This window comes from Lemur catta, chromosome 2 (assembly GCF_020740605.2).
Source record: "Lemur catta isolate mLemCat1 chromosome 2, mLemCat1.pri, whole genome shotgun sequence".
Classification (NCBI taxonomy): Eukaryota; Metazoa; Chordata; class Mammalia; order Primates; family Lemuridae; genus Lemur; species Lemur catta.
In genome coordinates this window covers 35578550-35593935 of record NC_059129.1, presented here as the reverse complement: position 1 = coordinate 35593935, position 15386 = coordinate 35578550, and the positions used below count along the sequence as shown (strand labels likewise).

At 48.0% G+C, this 15386-nt stretch overlaps 1 protein-coding gene across 1 annotated transcript; it reads right to left on the bottom strand.

Moving 5' to 3' along the window:
- Positions 1-478: 478 nt before the first annotated feature.
- Positions 479-14901, bottom strand: KIF22 (kinesin family member 22). The gene is made up of 14 exons (XM_045543365.1): positions 14800-14901; positions 8165-8360; positions 6366-6493; positions 6122-6276; positions 5692-5901; positions 5377-5607; positions 5108-5261; positions 4842-4977; positions 2886-3054; positions 2197-2365; positions 1740-1807; positions 840-1052; positions 693-752; positions 479-606 (listed from the first exon to the last, which is right to left on the bottom strand). Exons 1-14 carry the CDS (start codon positions 14819-14821, stop codon positions 559-561), a joined length of 1959 nt encoding a protein of 652 aa, XP_045399321.1. The 5' UTR covers positions 14822-14901; the 3' UTR covers positions 479-558.
- Between the last annotated feature and the right edge of the window lie 485 nt (positions 14902-15386).

Genomic DNA, 15386 nt, shown 5'->3' with positions numbered 1-15386 from the left:
ACCCAGCAGCCCAAGTCGCCCCAAGCGCGAGACCCCCTGAGACGGCTGCTGATTGGCTGACGACGGTGCAGGTGGTGGGCGCGCGGGAGACAGGGCGGCTTCTCTCCTCTTTCCCCCTTCAACGATTCCACCCCCCTCCTCCCTCCGCCAGCGGCCGTTATTTCGCGCGCACGCGCACAATACCGCTGTCGTTGCTGAGCGGGAGAATAGGAGCGCGCGCGGGGGGTACGGATGGGGCGGGGCTAATCCCTGAGCGCGCGCCCGCCTAACGGTCGTCGTTCTCGGGCTTGGGTTTGAGCCTTTTGCTTCCTTTCGGCCACCGTCCTTTCCCCTCGCCACTCCAGCAGTTTATTTACAATCCGGCGTTGGTTCATGGTCTCCCCAAAATGGCGCCCAAAGAGGTTGGCTGGCGGAGCTCGTGGCCCACCCCCAGGGCGATTATACCGCGGCCCCGCCCCGCCAAAAACCAGACTGCAGCACCGGAGTAAAAACTCTATTTACAACACAATACGCGGTTATACAAGGATTAAGAAAAAAACAAAACGCAGGAGATGGCAGTCAGGAGGGGCCACAGCGCTGGCCAGCGGCAAGACCCAGGATGTTCGCCTGCAACACAGAAGGGAAGGGGAAAGCAACGTTAGAGCTAGGCACAGGCCAGGCAGGGCAGGGGCACGGCACAGCCAGGACCTTACCTTCAGGAATGACTCCATCTGTTTCCCGGTTATGCCCTCCACGAGTTCCAGGTCCTCCACCTGGCAGCACAGCAGCAATGGGGAAAGGGCGTTTAGGGAGTGCCAGGTCTCCCCCAGCCCCACTCCATGGCTGCCCTTCCCTGTTACCTGGCTGAAGGGGCCATGGAGCTCCCTCCAGCCCACAATGAGCTGGGCCTTCTTCGGGCCAATGCGTTGTAGGCTGCGCAGATCCCGGGCTGAGCCTTCATTTAGCAGATCCAGTATCTTTTGGCGCCCATGGGCCAGTAGCTCCGGGCTGATCTGTAGCTCCCAGCAGTCCTCAGCCCTCACCTCAGGCTCTGAGGCATCCGGGGACTCCAGCTATGAGGCAAGGGAAGGTAAGTGACAGAAACAGCGGCAAAGTGCTTTGGACTCCTCTGCCAAGACTAGGAACCTAGCACCAGCTACCTCCCTGCCCGCTCCAGCCTCTTTCCTATCAAGTATCCTCCCAAAAAATCCTTCCCTCTGGGCTAATGCTCATTATATGCAACTTGTGAGAGTTAATACTAGTACCTAGTGGTAATACTAGTTCCTTTCTCATAGAGTTACTGTGAAGATCATTAAATAAGTGTAAAGCACAAAGGACACTTTTAAATCTGGCACCTCATCTCTAAAAAGGAAAGAATAAGCTCTCCTTCACTGCTGGCAATGAATGACTTGCCTTCCCTCCACCCCTCAGTTTTGGGCAGTTCTAGTGGTGTTTCATTTTCGCAGGGGTGTGTGTGTGTGAGAGAGAGAGATTCCTGTGTGCTTCAGTCATATTTCCATAAGTTTTCTCTCTTAAGTTTGTAGAGGGCAGGAGCCAGGCTACACACTACCTAGTAAGTAGCTACTGAGCGCAGGAGCCATCAGGAAGGAAGGAAAGAAACAGGTAGTGGACACCCACTTTGCTGGGAACATCCTTATCATTCCTTTTACCCTAAATGCAGGTACCATCACTGCATGCAGGGGGTGAGCAAGTTTGAAAGACTTGTGCTAGGTGTAGCCTAAGCCTCCAGCTACTCTCACCTTTCTCTTCCGGCCTTTATTCTTCAGAATATGAATCTCAGTATTTGGGGATGCTGCCTGCTCCTGAACTGAAAAAATAGGAATTGAGAATTGGAGTCAGGACGGAGGCCACTTTTCACCCTCCCCTGTAGCCACTTGGTTCTCCCCTTTCTGATTCCCCAGCTCCCCTGCACCCTGAGTTAACCTTTTGTTGTGTTTCCACATGCCTTTTCTTATACCTATATTTGAGAGTAATCTCAGTTGGTTTTGCATTATAATCAATCACGTACTTGTCTGTCTACACCATTGTACTAAAAGCCGAGGGCAGAGCACCCAACGCTGCTTCAGATCCTCCCCACCCTCCCTGGGACTGGCATATGGTGGGAGAACACAAGTGAGATGAGGACAGCTGCTAACACTTCCTCCCTTACGGGAACTCAGTTATCCGGGCCCTCCTGGCCTCTGAAGCCAAACTCACTCAGTTGTAGGGGCATCACCACAGCCTTTTTCAGGGGCTTTGCCACTGTAACTGTGCGATGGGAAAGGGGTCGGAGCATTGTGGGAGAGTAATTCTCTTTCTCCTTTGGGTCCGCAACTTCCTGGGCCAGCACCTTGGCCTCCAGTTCTTTTTGTTTCATCTTAAGCCTCTGTTGGAAAGGATCAGGGAGAGTTGTGACCCAGACTCAACTCCAGGGCAGCTTGAAAGGTAGTAGATTAGCAGGGTGAGTATGCAGGGCTAGGACCAATGGGAGAAGCTACCAGGAGACAGGTAGGGCCCAATGTAATTAAGGGCTTTCTAATGATTGGGGGATTGCCCAGAGGTGGAACAAACTTCTTTGGAAATACTGAAGGGAAAGACTGTTCAAGCAGAATCCTCACTTAATGTGGGCTGGGTTTTAGGAAACGCAATGTTTAACATTTGTTCTTTTTACTTGGGACATTTTCCTTCTCACCACCACACATCTGATCTCAATTATTTTTCTAAGTTTAGCTATGTTAAGGTCATTGAAGCAGAAGCTGGGGAACTTCCAAAGTTGGGTGAAAACTGAACCCAATTATGGACACAGCCTTTGAGTGTCTTTCCCTGAGGATCTTAGGATTGCTTCTCAAAGCCAGTAGGAATCCCAGCTACCACCTCCCACTCCTCCCCCACAACTAACACTTAACCTCAATCTCCAAGTCCTTCTCCTCCACTGTCTTCATGAGCACCATCCGCTCTCGCCTTGGGGTACTCAGCAGAGGGGCCCCCTGGCTCCCTTGGGAGCCCAGCAGACGGTCCAAGTTTAGGAGGCGCTCCAGCATGGCTGGGTCCATGCTGCTTAGTTTCTGCAGGGGACTGAGCAGACAAAGAGGTTACTCTCCACCCACCTCCTCATCACATTCTGTACAACAGGATTCCCCTCATCATGCCTTAACTTGGTATATCCTATGGTTCCAGAACCCCGATGTTAACTTGTTAGGCAACCCTAAACAAGTCATTTAGCCTCTCTGGGTGCAGTGTCTTCATCAGGTGAAGTAATCTCTCAGGGATGCGAGAAAATCAGATGAGAACAAGCATTTAGTGAACACCTGAGTGCCAGGGGGTATCAGGGATTTAAGACATTGCCCTGCCGTGGAAGCATTCATGATAGGGTGACAGCAAGGGCTGAGTGCCTATCCACTTGGAGGAGCAGTTGGGGAAAGCTTCACAGAAGAAGTCTTTACCAGGGATTTGAAAGCCACTGAAGACCTCAACTGCCAAGCCCTCCAAGCCCTTATATCTTGCAGGCAGTAGGAAAGGCTTGTTCAAGCACAGTCCTGACTTAATCTGAGCATGGTAATGTCTAACATTCATTCCTTTCACCTAGAATATTTTTCCCCTCACCTCCTTACATCTGATCTCAATTATCTTTCCCATGATGCCTAGCTTGATTGTGCACCTTCTTTCCTCCACTGGGAACTAGCTCTTTGAGGACAGGAATTGTCCTGTTCTTTATGTACAACTGCCTCGAAGAGCAGGATCAGAAAATATGTGGACTAGAAATCATTTCTTCCCACTTGGCTCCCACAGAACAAGCAGCTACTCCCTCCCTTACGCTGGGTACTGTCTACCTGGCATCATACACTGGTATTTTCGCCTTACTTCCTCTCCTGAAGTGAACCCCGCAATGACAGGGTCTGTCTAGGTCTGGTGAAGCTCCAGCTCCAGGCTTCCCCTTAGAGTGCCTATTTGGCAGAGAGCTTGCCTGTGTTAAGTTTCTCTGAGTTTGTGCACATAGGAGGGAACTGCTGACAGACAGCTTGGGAAAGACAAGGCATAGATGGGGTCATGAGTGAGCAAGCATCTTACTCAACAATAGTCCCCTGGGGCAGAATGTATACTAGTCCTTGGCCTCCTCAGATCACCTCTGTTCAGTACTTTTAGGACCTATACAGTTTAGAGGTTTTATTAGGTCCAGGGGGTAGGAACAGGGCAAAGTTAAAACTGCAGCTGGCTCCTTGGAGTTGAGGAGTGGAGGGGAATCAAGTGCCCAGACATAGAAAGTAAGTCCGCCGAACAGAGGCGACCTGAGGATTAGTACATATTGGGCCATGAAGTGGGGCCATCAGAGTTGGGGCAGGAGGTACACACACAAGGGACTTGGTTTAGAGACTTTTTCTGGATTGAGGGTAGAAGCAGGGCAAAATTAGGACAGCAACCAGCTCCTTGGAGAGTCACAGAGAGGCTGGGCCCTGACACAGATGGAGAAGTCTCAGTGAGACGTCTCTCTGTCTCTTCCACATCTCTTTTGCTTTGCTCTCATCCTCTGGACCTGAAAGATCTGATCCAGATTATTCCTTGCTCATCCTTGAAATAACTGCCCCAAAATTTGAGGGTGTGCTGATGGCTAAAGGGATTGGAAAATGGAAAGGGAGGGGTTGGCTAGGAGCCAAGGCTCCTTAGGTCCCCAAGGCAGCTGCACTGAGGATGGATTGATCTTAGCACTTCAGTGAATTCAACAGTAGGATTTGGGTGAATTCACTGGAAGAGGAACAAGTTCACAGCTGTCTCTGCTCAAGGATCTGACAGGCTAACCCCATTGCAACTCTCCAGCTAAGCCAGACACAATAGGAAGGGGATATACCTAAGGCCCCACTGCTCACCTGAGTTTCTGGGAGGCAGAGGCTGGGGCTGCTGTGGGCTCAGGGCTCCCAATCTCCTCTTCCTCAGGGGCTCGAGCTCTCTTCGCCTCTGATGGGCCTAGTAGTTCTTTCTGAGACAGCTTAACAGGTGCCAAGACTAGAAGAAGATTGGAAGTGAGTGGAGAGGGATGGGAGGTGGTCAGCCTCTGTGCATATGCTTGGTGGCTTCAGCAAACTCCCTAATTTCCAGACCCAGCCTTTCCACGCCTGCCTCCCCCAGTCCTCACCGTGAAGCTGTAGGCTCTCATTGGTAAAAGGCCGGTTGATCACCTCTTTGGATCTGGCAGCAAAGTTGAGTGCAGAGACTGTATCTAGGTAGAAGCATCTCTCAGGGGCAATGTTGGCAATGAGGATGCTGTGGGCTGAGCCACCCAGAGAGTCCTGAGGGATGGGGGTCAGGCAGAGTGGATGAGTGAGAAGCCCAGCCTTCCTGTTCCTTGACTGCTATTCCCCAACCAGCCTGAGAGCCTCCTTCTCCAGCTTCTTTTGCCCTGACCTGCAATAAGCGAGTGAGCTTGCTGTCCCGGTAAGGCACACGAGGGAGGCCCTGGTTCAGTGCATCTACCACCTTGCCCAGTACAAAGAGGGAGGTGTTGATGGCTCCACTCTCTTTCAGCCGAAGGCCCTTGTTGCCTGTGCGCCGGTTGTCCTCTGAACCAGCCAAGTCAATCAGGTAGAGTTTCCCCTCCCGCTGGCGAAATGGGGCCAAACGTTCCCGCTGGTCCACCTGGGGGTAAGAACAAAAGTCCCAGGCTGAGTTAGCTTAGGCTCCAGGGGTTTCCCAGGTCCTCACTGTGTCAGTGGGCCTCACCTTGACCAGGAGCACAGCATGACTGCGAGAAGAGCGCTGGTTGAGCCGCGTGGCTCCTACAGTCCGGTTTCGACTGGCTGGTAGGAAGTGCCGCTCAAAATCAGCAAAGCTAGTTATGGGCTTCTGTGTGAGGCCAGGTATCAGGATATTTCCCCGACAATCTTCTCGGATCACCAGGTCCCCTGATGCAGGGTCTAAGAGGTCTAATACCTGTTAGAGCAGGGAGAGGTAAGGCCAATTCTCCATACATAGGCTGCTTGCTTCCTTGGGGGATCAGTCTGCTTTTCTCTGCTGGATTCTGAGTTGTACCATCTGCTACCCCAACCTCTGTCTTTCCAGGTCCTCCTTGCTAGGGCAGAGCTTTATGTTCTAGATCTAAGTCTTACTTAGACCCTTTGTTTCTTCCCTCCCAACGAGAATGGGGCCTTACCTTTTCCTGGTAGATCTCTAAGTAGGACATAGTAACAGAGAGGGCCCATGGCCGGCCCTCAGCTCCCTCCTCCCTTGTGAGCTGTAGGAGGTCCATAAGAGCCCGCGGAATCACTCCAGGTTGCTCTGGGCTTCCCAGCATTGTGTGGGTCTTCCCTGGGGAAAGAGTAGAGAAAGCTTTGAGAGTTTCCTCTCCATTTCTAGCCTTTTCTAACCCATAGCTCTTCCCCATCTGGCTCCCTCACCTGCTCCTGTGGGCCCATAGGCAAGCACACTGGCATTCTGTCCTTCTAGCAAGTGCCTTAGGATGGGCTGCACTGAACCTGCATAGATGTCCTGCTGAGTGCTCCTCTCCCCATAGAAGGCATCAAACCTATAGGCAGGAAGAAAGGAAGGAATTTGCATGTATGTGTTGTGGGGGAGGGGCAGGGATTTTCATCCAGACCTTAGATTTAAAAGAAAGTCCCTATCCCTTTTCTTGCACAAAGATCTTAAAAAGCATCCACTGAACACCTACTCCGTCCTAGTCTCGGTGTTTCATACAAAGATGAATCTGATGTCCCTGGTCTTGGGAGTTTTGCGATCTGGTGGGTTAATTACCCATACTTTGCTGTGATTTAGGAAACAAAGATGAGAACCCACTAGAAGGTATAACTGATTCTGCTCAAGGAGGAGGATTTTGACAGAAAGAAGGGAAAGAAAGAAATTCTAAGTATCAAGAATAGCACATAGAAAAGACAAGATGTGAAAGAGCAGGGTTTCCCAATCTTTTTCACATGGCAACATGTATAGAACATTGTATTTATATACCATAATGGGGAAAACAGAGGATGCTGCTTAGGACTGGAGTAGATGCAACATACCTGTAGCCCATTCACTGCACTCTGAGGGAGAAGCTATGGCTTAGGCCACACCAGAGAGTTTAGTACATGTTGAAGGGGATGAGGCTGGAAAGAAACTGAGGCCAAATTATCAAGGGCCTGGATTGGGAATCAGCAAACTTTTTTGTAAAGAGCGAGACAGTAAACATTCTAGGTTTTGTGGGTCATATGCTTCCTTTTTACAACTACTCAACTCTGCCATTGCAATTAGAAAGCAGTTATAGGCCGGATGCAGTGGCTCACACCTGTAATCCTAGCCCTCTGGGAGGCCGAGGTGAGTGGATCGCTCGAGGTCAGGAGTTCAAGACCGGCCTGAGCGAGACCCTGTCTCTACTAAAAATAGAAATAAAAATTATCTGGACAAGTAAAAATCTACATAGAAAAAATTAGCCGGGCATGGTGGCGCATGCCTGTAGTCCCAGCTACTCGGGAGGCTGAGGCAGGAGGATCGCTTAAGCCCAGGAGTTTGAGGTTGCTGTGAGCTAGGCTGATGCCACGGCACTCACTCTAGCCCGGGCAACAGAGTGAGACTCTGTCTCAAAAAAAAAAAAGAAAATAAAGCAGTTATAGACAACATATGAATAAATGATAAAACTTTATTTATTAATACTAAAAGACTTCTAGTTAGAGTTGACCTGTAGTCCCTGGTTTGCCACCCCTTGGCCTAGAATAACAGGCTAGAGAGTTTGAACTTTAAATTCTCAATGGGATTTTAAAGCAGCTGTCCTTGTGAGTTCTGTCCCCAAATCTTGGTGGTCTTCTGACACTACCCAACTGCAGCCTGGGTTGGGTGGCTGGTCTATGTTCCTCTAACCCTTCCCACATGGCCACCCCCCGCCCAGACCCTACTTGGAGATCCCCTGCTCACCTTTGCCACTTCTTCCTCCCTTTGGGCCTGTTTCCCCCACAAGGCTGTGAACAGTAATGTGTGTCTGATTCAGCCTCCAGTCTTTCCCTACAGTATCCTAGAAAGGACCTGTCACAGTGGGCACCCATGAACATTTCCTGAATGAACAAATGACAGTGTGGGGAACAAAGTGGTGCTGAGGAGAGAGCAAGGATCCTGGAGGGGCAGGTCTGAGAAATTCTCTGGGGAAGTGATAATGTGAGTAGGCCAAGGAGAGAGAGGTGATGGCATGAGAGAAGAGTGGCCTGAACCTTACTGGTATTTGAGAGTCTCCTGGTGGTTCCTCCAGTTGGCAATTTCTAGAGAGCAGCTGTCCATGCCCCGTACACAGGGGGGGTCACTTGGTCCGGCTGTTCCATCCACAAATGGCCGCAGTCGCACAGCCACCCTTACTCGAGCTGGAGGTGGGCGCCTTCCAGCCCCCACCTTGCTTAGCCGGCAGCGACCAGCTCCTGGAGACAAGATAACTTTTAGGAATGAAGTATAGTGTCAGAAGTAGTGGAGACCAACTTTGCTGGAAGGGCCAGGAGTCACAGCTCACTTCAGGGACGTTCTTTCTGCCCTGTTTGTCCTGTGGCCACCCTCAAGCATGGCCCCAGTTCTTTCTCTGCTCTATAAGTAGGTTCAGTGGCATATAGAGGAGGCTTCTCAGACTGCGGTGTATACACAAATAACCTGAAAAATCTTGTTAAAATGCAGATTCAGCTTCAGTCCCTGGGGAGATGCCTGAGATTTTGCATTTCTAACTGAGATTTTGCATTTCTAACAAGCTCCCTCCTGCTCCTGCTGCTGCTGGAACAGGTTTCAAATTGCCAAGGTTTAAGTAGACCAGCACCTCACAGGGTTGTTCTAAGGATTAAAAGAGTTGATATTTGACTCTATCTAAAACCAGACAATGAACTGCCTGACTTCTGTGCCTCTTACTTCTTACCTGGGATTTATAGTACATATTTAGATGTATGTACATATTGCCCCCACCAACTGTTAACGATGGTTTTCTCTTGATGGGGGATTATGTGACTATTTTTTATGTTATCCAGTTCTGCAATACTGTAATATTTGCATTTTTAAAAAATAACAACACTATGGACATCTTTGTTTGGAAGGGATCAGGTTGAGGAGTAGCCTCAAGCCCCTTCTGTCCCAAGTCAGTCTGCAAAAAGCACTGACATGTAATTCTTTTCTTGTAAGTTTTCCACTTAGTTTGCTTCTGATGATTAAACCTAAGTCATTTGAAAAAAAGTATGAATTATTTTTATTATCAGAAAATACAATGAAGATAAAACTTTAAAAAGCCTTTTTGAGGATTAAATGAACAAAAAAAATCTTATGAGGAGGATAGCATACTGTTGCAGCCCTCAACTAATAGCAGAATTCAAACCTATATCTCTTCCCCTCCAAAAATTTGCTTTTAATGATGATGCCATATTGCCTCCCTATTGCGTATCAACTGGGAAAACTCTTGGCTCCTCCTTGGTGGTGGCAGCAGCTGGTTGCTGGGAGCCATAGGCCTCACAGAAGACAAAAGGCTGGTTGGTATATGCTGCCAACACAGAAACAGCAAGACAAAAATGCAGATGGATTTCCCCTGGAAAGAATGTTACAGGTAAATAAGGCATGCTCATAAGCAGATGGCCTATTTCAAAAACTGAGGCTCTCTTCCTTCATCTGATAAGTGGGGCTAGTAACACCATTTTTCACTTACTGTTTTACAAAGCACATCTAGTTCTCATTTGCTCCTCCTGGCAATACTGAAAGTCAGGAGCAAGCAGGTAAAAACCTGTGCACGTGTGCAGACAGAAAACTGAGGTGCAGAGGGGTTCACTGATACGTGAAAAATGTGTGCAGGAGCTTTCTCTGCCTCGCTTTTCCAGGTTTTTTTTTTTTTTTTTTTTTTGGAGAACAGAGAAAGATAGCAGATATAGAAGCACTTAAGGAATCTCAGTGATTAATACAAGGGGAAGAGGTAGGGGAAGTCTGTGATGAGGAATGGTATAGATTCTGGTCAGACAGAACTGAATTTGAATTCTAGCTCTGGCATTTATTAGCTTGTGGCCTTGGGCAAATGACTTAACATCCATGTGCCTTGGTTTCCGGTCTTGAAAGGGCTTTATGAGGATTAAAAAAAGTAACAGGTCAAATGCCAGCATAGTGACTTAGTAGGTAGTTTCACTACGCAAGATAAAATGGCCTGGGTTCAAATCCCAGCTTTGCCAGTTACAACTAATTAAATAACCTGGGGGGCAAAAGACATGAACAGAAGATTTTCAGAAGACAGACAAATGGCCAACATATGAAAAAATGCTCAACATCATCAGGGAAATGCAAATTAAAACTACAATGAGATACCTACCACTTTATCCCTATCAGAATGCCATTATTAAAAGGTCAAAAAATATGTGCTGGCATGGATGCAGAAAGAAAGGAACACTATTGGTAGTACTGCAAATTAGTACAACCTCTATGGGAAACAGTATGGATATTCCTCAAAGAAATAAATGTAGACCTACCATTCGGTCCACCAATCTCATTGCTGGGTATCTACCCAAAGGAAAAGAAGTTATAAAAAAGATACCTGTGCTCGAATGTTTGCCGCAGCACAAACCATAATTACAAAGATGTGGAATCAACCTAAATGCCCATTAATTCATGAGTAAAGAAAATGTGGTGTGTATATATACACAAATCATGGAGTACCACTCAACTATAAAAAGGAATGAAATAATGTCATTTGCAGCAACTTGGATGGAACTGGAGACCATTATCTTAAGTATCTCAGGAATGGAAAAGCAAACACCATACGTTCTCACTAATAAGTGGAAGCTAAATAATGGATATACACGTGCACAAAGAGATATGAAGGACATTGGAAACCAAGAAGCAGGGAGGGTGGAAGGGTGTTGAGGGCTAAAAACTTACCTTTTGGGTATAATGAACACTATTCTGGTGATGGGCATACCAAAAACCCTGACTTAAGCATTACACATTTGTACTCCCTTAATATTTTGAAATAAAGAAAAATATAAATAAGCTGGGGAGATGATTTTCCATCCCTGTGCCTCACTTTCCTTAACTGTAAAATGGGAATAAATAAAAAATACCTACTTGTTCGGTTGTTAGGGGAGTAATGAAGGTAATTCAGGTAAAAGTGCTTAGAACAGTATTTGGCAAAAAGTTCAGTGTTTTATATTCACCCCTCCCCCATTTTTCAGATGAGGAAACCTCAGTATAGAGGGATTAGCTGACTTGACCATGGTCAACAGCTACTTAGTGACAGAGCTTCAAATGAAGTCCTTTATGTGAATCCCCAGGCCTCCTTAGCCCTTTCATCTTTGTATCCTCATGGAACCTGGAGACAGAGACAAGTTCCACTGACTAGTTGTAACCTTGGGAAGGTTATTTAACCACCCTAAACCTCAGTGGACTCTCAAGCTTCTCTTTATAAAAATAACAGTATCTACGTTCACAAGAATGTAATAATGTACATACAATGTTGTACATACAATAATGTACATACAATGTTTAGCACCATGCCTGGCAGCAAGTGCTCAATGTTAGCTATTTTTATTATAACCTTTCTCTTGCTACCCTCTCCTCAACCCTTGCAGCTTGTTTCTGCCCTCACTATTCAGCTGGGTCACCAATATTGCCAGGTCCAAAAAGCACACTCAGTCTCAACCCTATTTGACTAACCAGCAGTATTCAAGACTCTTGGTAGATACACTTTTCCATGCCACTTACTTTCCTGGTTGTCTTACTGGTTCTCTGTTCACTCCTCGGTTCTGCCAGTCTTAAATGTTTTTCCTAGGCTCCTTCTATCCTTCTCTAGACCAGGGTTTCTCAACTTGAGCACTACTGACATTTTGGGCTAGATAATTCTTTGTTGTGGGGCTGTCCTGTGCATTTAAGCTGTTGGCACATACCTACTAGATGCCAGTAGCATTACCCACACCCACTCCCCAAGTTGTAACAACCAAAAAAAGTCTCTAGACATCACCAGTGTCCAATGGGGGAACAAAACTGCCCCCAGTTGAGACCACTCAAATTTATTTCTTGGGCATGGTCACCTACCCTTTTGGCTTCAATTACCATCTTAATGCTAATGACTCCTCTTCCACACCTCCGCACCAGAGCTCTCTCCTGAAATGCAAATCCACACTAAGAGCAGCTGCCCTGACATCTCTTAAAAGGTTCTCAGGTACCTCAAACTCCACCTGTCCTAAACTGAACCCTTCCCCTTCTCTCTGCAACCTCATCCTGCCCCTTTGCTCATGTAAATGAATGGCATCAACCCCAAAGGTGGGAGTCTTTAATTCCACCTTCTCTTACCTCTCACATCAGTTAATCGTTAACATCTATCAATTCTATTAAATATCTTTTAAAATATCTCTTGAATGAGTCCACTTCTCTCCATACCCACTGTACTACCTTTGTCCAAGATCATCATCATCATCTCAACAGCCTGTGTCCCTGCCTCCAGTCTCACTCCCCTCCAATCATTCTCTCCCCACTTCCTTCTTTGCATTGAAAGTTCTTGGCCATAATGAATATCCTTCAGTTTTTACAAAACAATGCAGTTCTCTTACAACTCTGAGCCTTTGGACAGGCTATTCTCTCTCCCTGGAATATCTTCTTCACCACTGCACCACCACCCCTAACCCCCCACCCCACAATTGAGGTGAACAATTAAATCTTAATTCCCCTTAAGAAAAAAATCACCATACCTTGTAGGCATTACTACCCCACTCCCACTAAGGCTTTATCAGGTGCACCCACAGCTCTCTTTAGCTCCTCCATCCAAGCATTCATCACACCCTACTGTGATTGCATGTCTGTAGTCTTCTCCAGCTGACTTAACTCTGTGAGAACAAGCTTTCCCCTGGCTCACCTTTCTATCCCCAATGCCTGGCATAGAGTAGACCCAAAGGGAGTATTTGTTGAACAAATTAAGATTTGCTGAATGAACTAACATAATCATTGACTCGTTCGTTTCCCATTTTCATCATAAAAATGGCTCACTGCCATTCCTGCTCCAGAGCTCCAGTCCAGGAGAGGGAAGGGAGGCAAGCATACATAACTGCTTACAGTACCTATCTCTTTCAACACAAAAACAACCCTGGAGTTGGGCGAGGCTAGTACTTCTAATTTTCCCCTCGCCCACAATTCCCAAATTTCATTCAGCTTAGCTCTTCTCCCTTTTATTGATGAAGAAATTAAGCCAAGAGAGCATCTTGACCTCTCTTTACATTATAAATAAGAAAACGCTGTTCTTTTCTTCCCAGCCAAAGCCTGGCAAACTCCTGTCTAACCTTTGAAACCCACCTCAAACATCACTCCTTTAATGAAGAACTCCCAGAATAGCCAAGGGTTTAATTCAGATTTCACACACTCTATAGCATTTTATACTTATCTCCCATTGTGTTTCATTACATTACATCTGTTTATGTGACAATCTATTGAAACAGACTATAAGCTCCTCTAGGGAAGCGGCAATATTCACTCAAGCATTTTTTTTTTTTTTTTTTTTTGGAGACAGAGTCTCACTCTGTTGCACAGCTAGAGTGCCGTGGCGTCAGCCTAGCTCACAGCAACCTCAAACTCCTGGGCTTAAGCAATCCTTCTGCCTCAGCCTCCCAAGTAACTGGGACTACAGGCATGCGCCACCATGCCCGGCTAATTTTTTCTATATATTTTTAGTTGTTCAGCTAATTTTTTTCTATTTTTAGTAGGACGGTATCTCACTCTTGCTCAGGCTGATCTTGAACTCCTGACCTTAAGCGATCCTCCTGCCTCAGCCTCCCAGAGTGCTGGGATTACAGGCGTAAGCCTCCGTGCCCGGCCCACTCAAACACAAACATTTTTATGGTATCTACTATGTTCCAGACACAGTGGGTCTTGGAAGGGGGAGGGGAGGTTGTGCACAGCAGGAATAGAAAGTACTCGGGCATAATGAGCAGAGTCTAGAATCAGACTGCCTAAGAGTCAATTCAGGCCCCAATATGTATTAGTTGTGTTAACTTTAAGCAAACTATTTAACCCATCTGTGCCTCAGCTTCCTCGTGTGTAAAACAAAGACTATAATAGTAACCACCTCATAGCATTGTGTGGCTATTAAATGGTTCATCACCATAAAATGCTTACAACTGTGCTTGGCAAAGGCTCAAGAAATGTTAGGCATTCTCCTAAATATCTGTTTCCCCACAGGGCCTAACAAACATTAAGGGGCTCAAATCACTGAGCAAAAGTCAGTCTGCAGGAGGAGAGGCACAGGTAAACAAATACAAGATTTTGAGTGTCCTAACAGCCGTTCCAACACTAAAATACCATTCACTTCCACGGCTAGAGAGGAAACAGGCCCTTATTTACCTTTTCTGTGATCTCAGCACATCTTATGCTGTCAACTCAAGCCCAGCTGCAGCCCGGTCTGAACCTCAGCTGCCCTCCTGCATCTCTCAGGGTCCTCTCCGCGCCCAGACACCACGTCATACACAAAACCCTTCCCCTAAAACATGCACCCATCTCCTTTCTTTTTGTCCTTACAGTTAGAGCGTTCGCCACTTTTCTCTTGCTTTCTCAAATTATCCCTAGAGATGGGGTCACTGCCCCTATTTTACAGACAAAGAAACTGAAGCTCTCAAAGGAAAAGTACGTCGGACTCGAACCAAACGCTTGGGCCCGGAGGCCCTGGTGTACGGACCGGAGCAGCGAGGAGGAAACAGGGAAGCGAGGCGGGCTGCGAGCCTGCGACCCCCCACACTGCCCTTCTCCCCGCCCCCGCGCCATTCTGGCCTCCCCCGGGCAACCCACGGAGCCCAGATCAGACTCCGACGCATTACTCCACAAGGCTCCAGACCACTGGTGCCCTGCCTCGGCCAGGCCAGGCTCGCGTACCTGAGGTCGCCGCGGCCGCCATCTCGCGTCGCCCCAGCTGCGCCTAGGCCCCCAGTCTATTCCAGTCCTCCCTTTGGCCCGCCTCTCCTATTCGAATTCCCCGGTGCCCCGCCCCGTCTCCTAGGCTCCACCAATCACGGCTAGCTGCCGCCGGAAGCCCCTGCCGGCTCACGACTATTCCGCCTTCTAGTGCTCGCCTCCGGGTTCCTCAAGAAAAAGTGTCCCCGGGCGAGGACGCATGCGCGCTCGTTGGCCGCGCAGCCAGTAAGAGCTGGGGACGCGCTCGGGCGCAAACCAAGGAGGCCCAGACGTTGGCGACGGTGGCGGTTGGGGATGCTGAGCGCCGCCCAGCGTCGGGCTCCTTTTACCGTCAGGCTTTCGGGTTTCCAGGCGTAGATTTGCGTTAAGTGGCGGCTTTCAGCAGGCACTTAATCGATTCATCCCTGCTACTGAATATAATTTGCGCTATTGAGTGGCAGTGTTCCAGCAAGTGTTACAGCCGGTGGTCCTGAGGACAAACCGAGCCGCACATGGAGAGTCGGACAATCAAGGCTTATTCGCCGGTGGGCTCAGAGGGGTCTCGCCAC

Bases quoted from the DNA above. Each gene is read 5' to 3' on its own strand.
- KIF22 (XM_045543365.1), bottom strand. From the start codon at position 14,821: ATGGCGGCCGCGGCGACCTCAG. The intron at 5,902-6,121 runs GTAAGGCCCCAT...CTGCTCTAACAG, and splicing joins TAGAGATCTACCAGGAAAAG to GTATTAGACCTCTTAGACCC. The intron at 1,808-2,196 runs GTGAGTTTGGCT...CTATTTTTTCAG, and splicing joins GGTGATGCCCCTACAACTGA to TTCAGGAGCAGGCAGCATCC.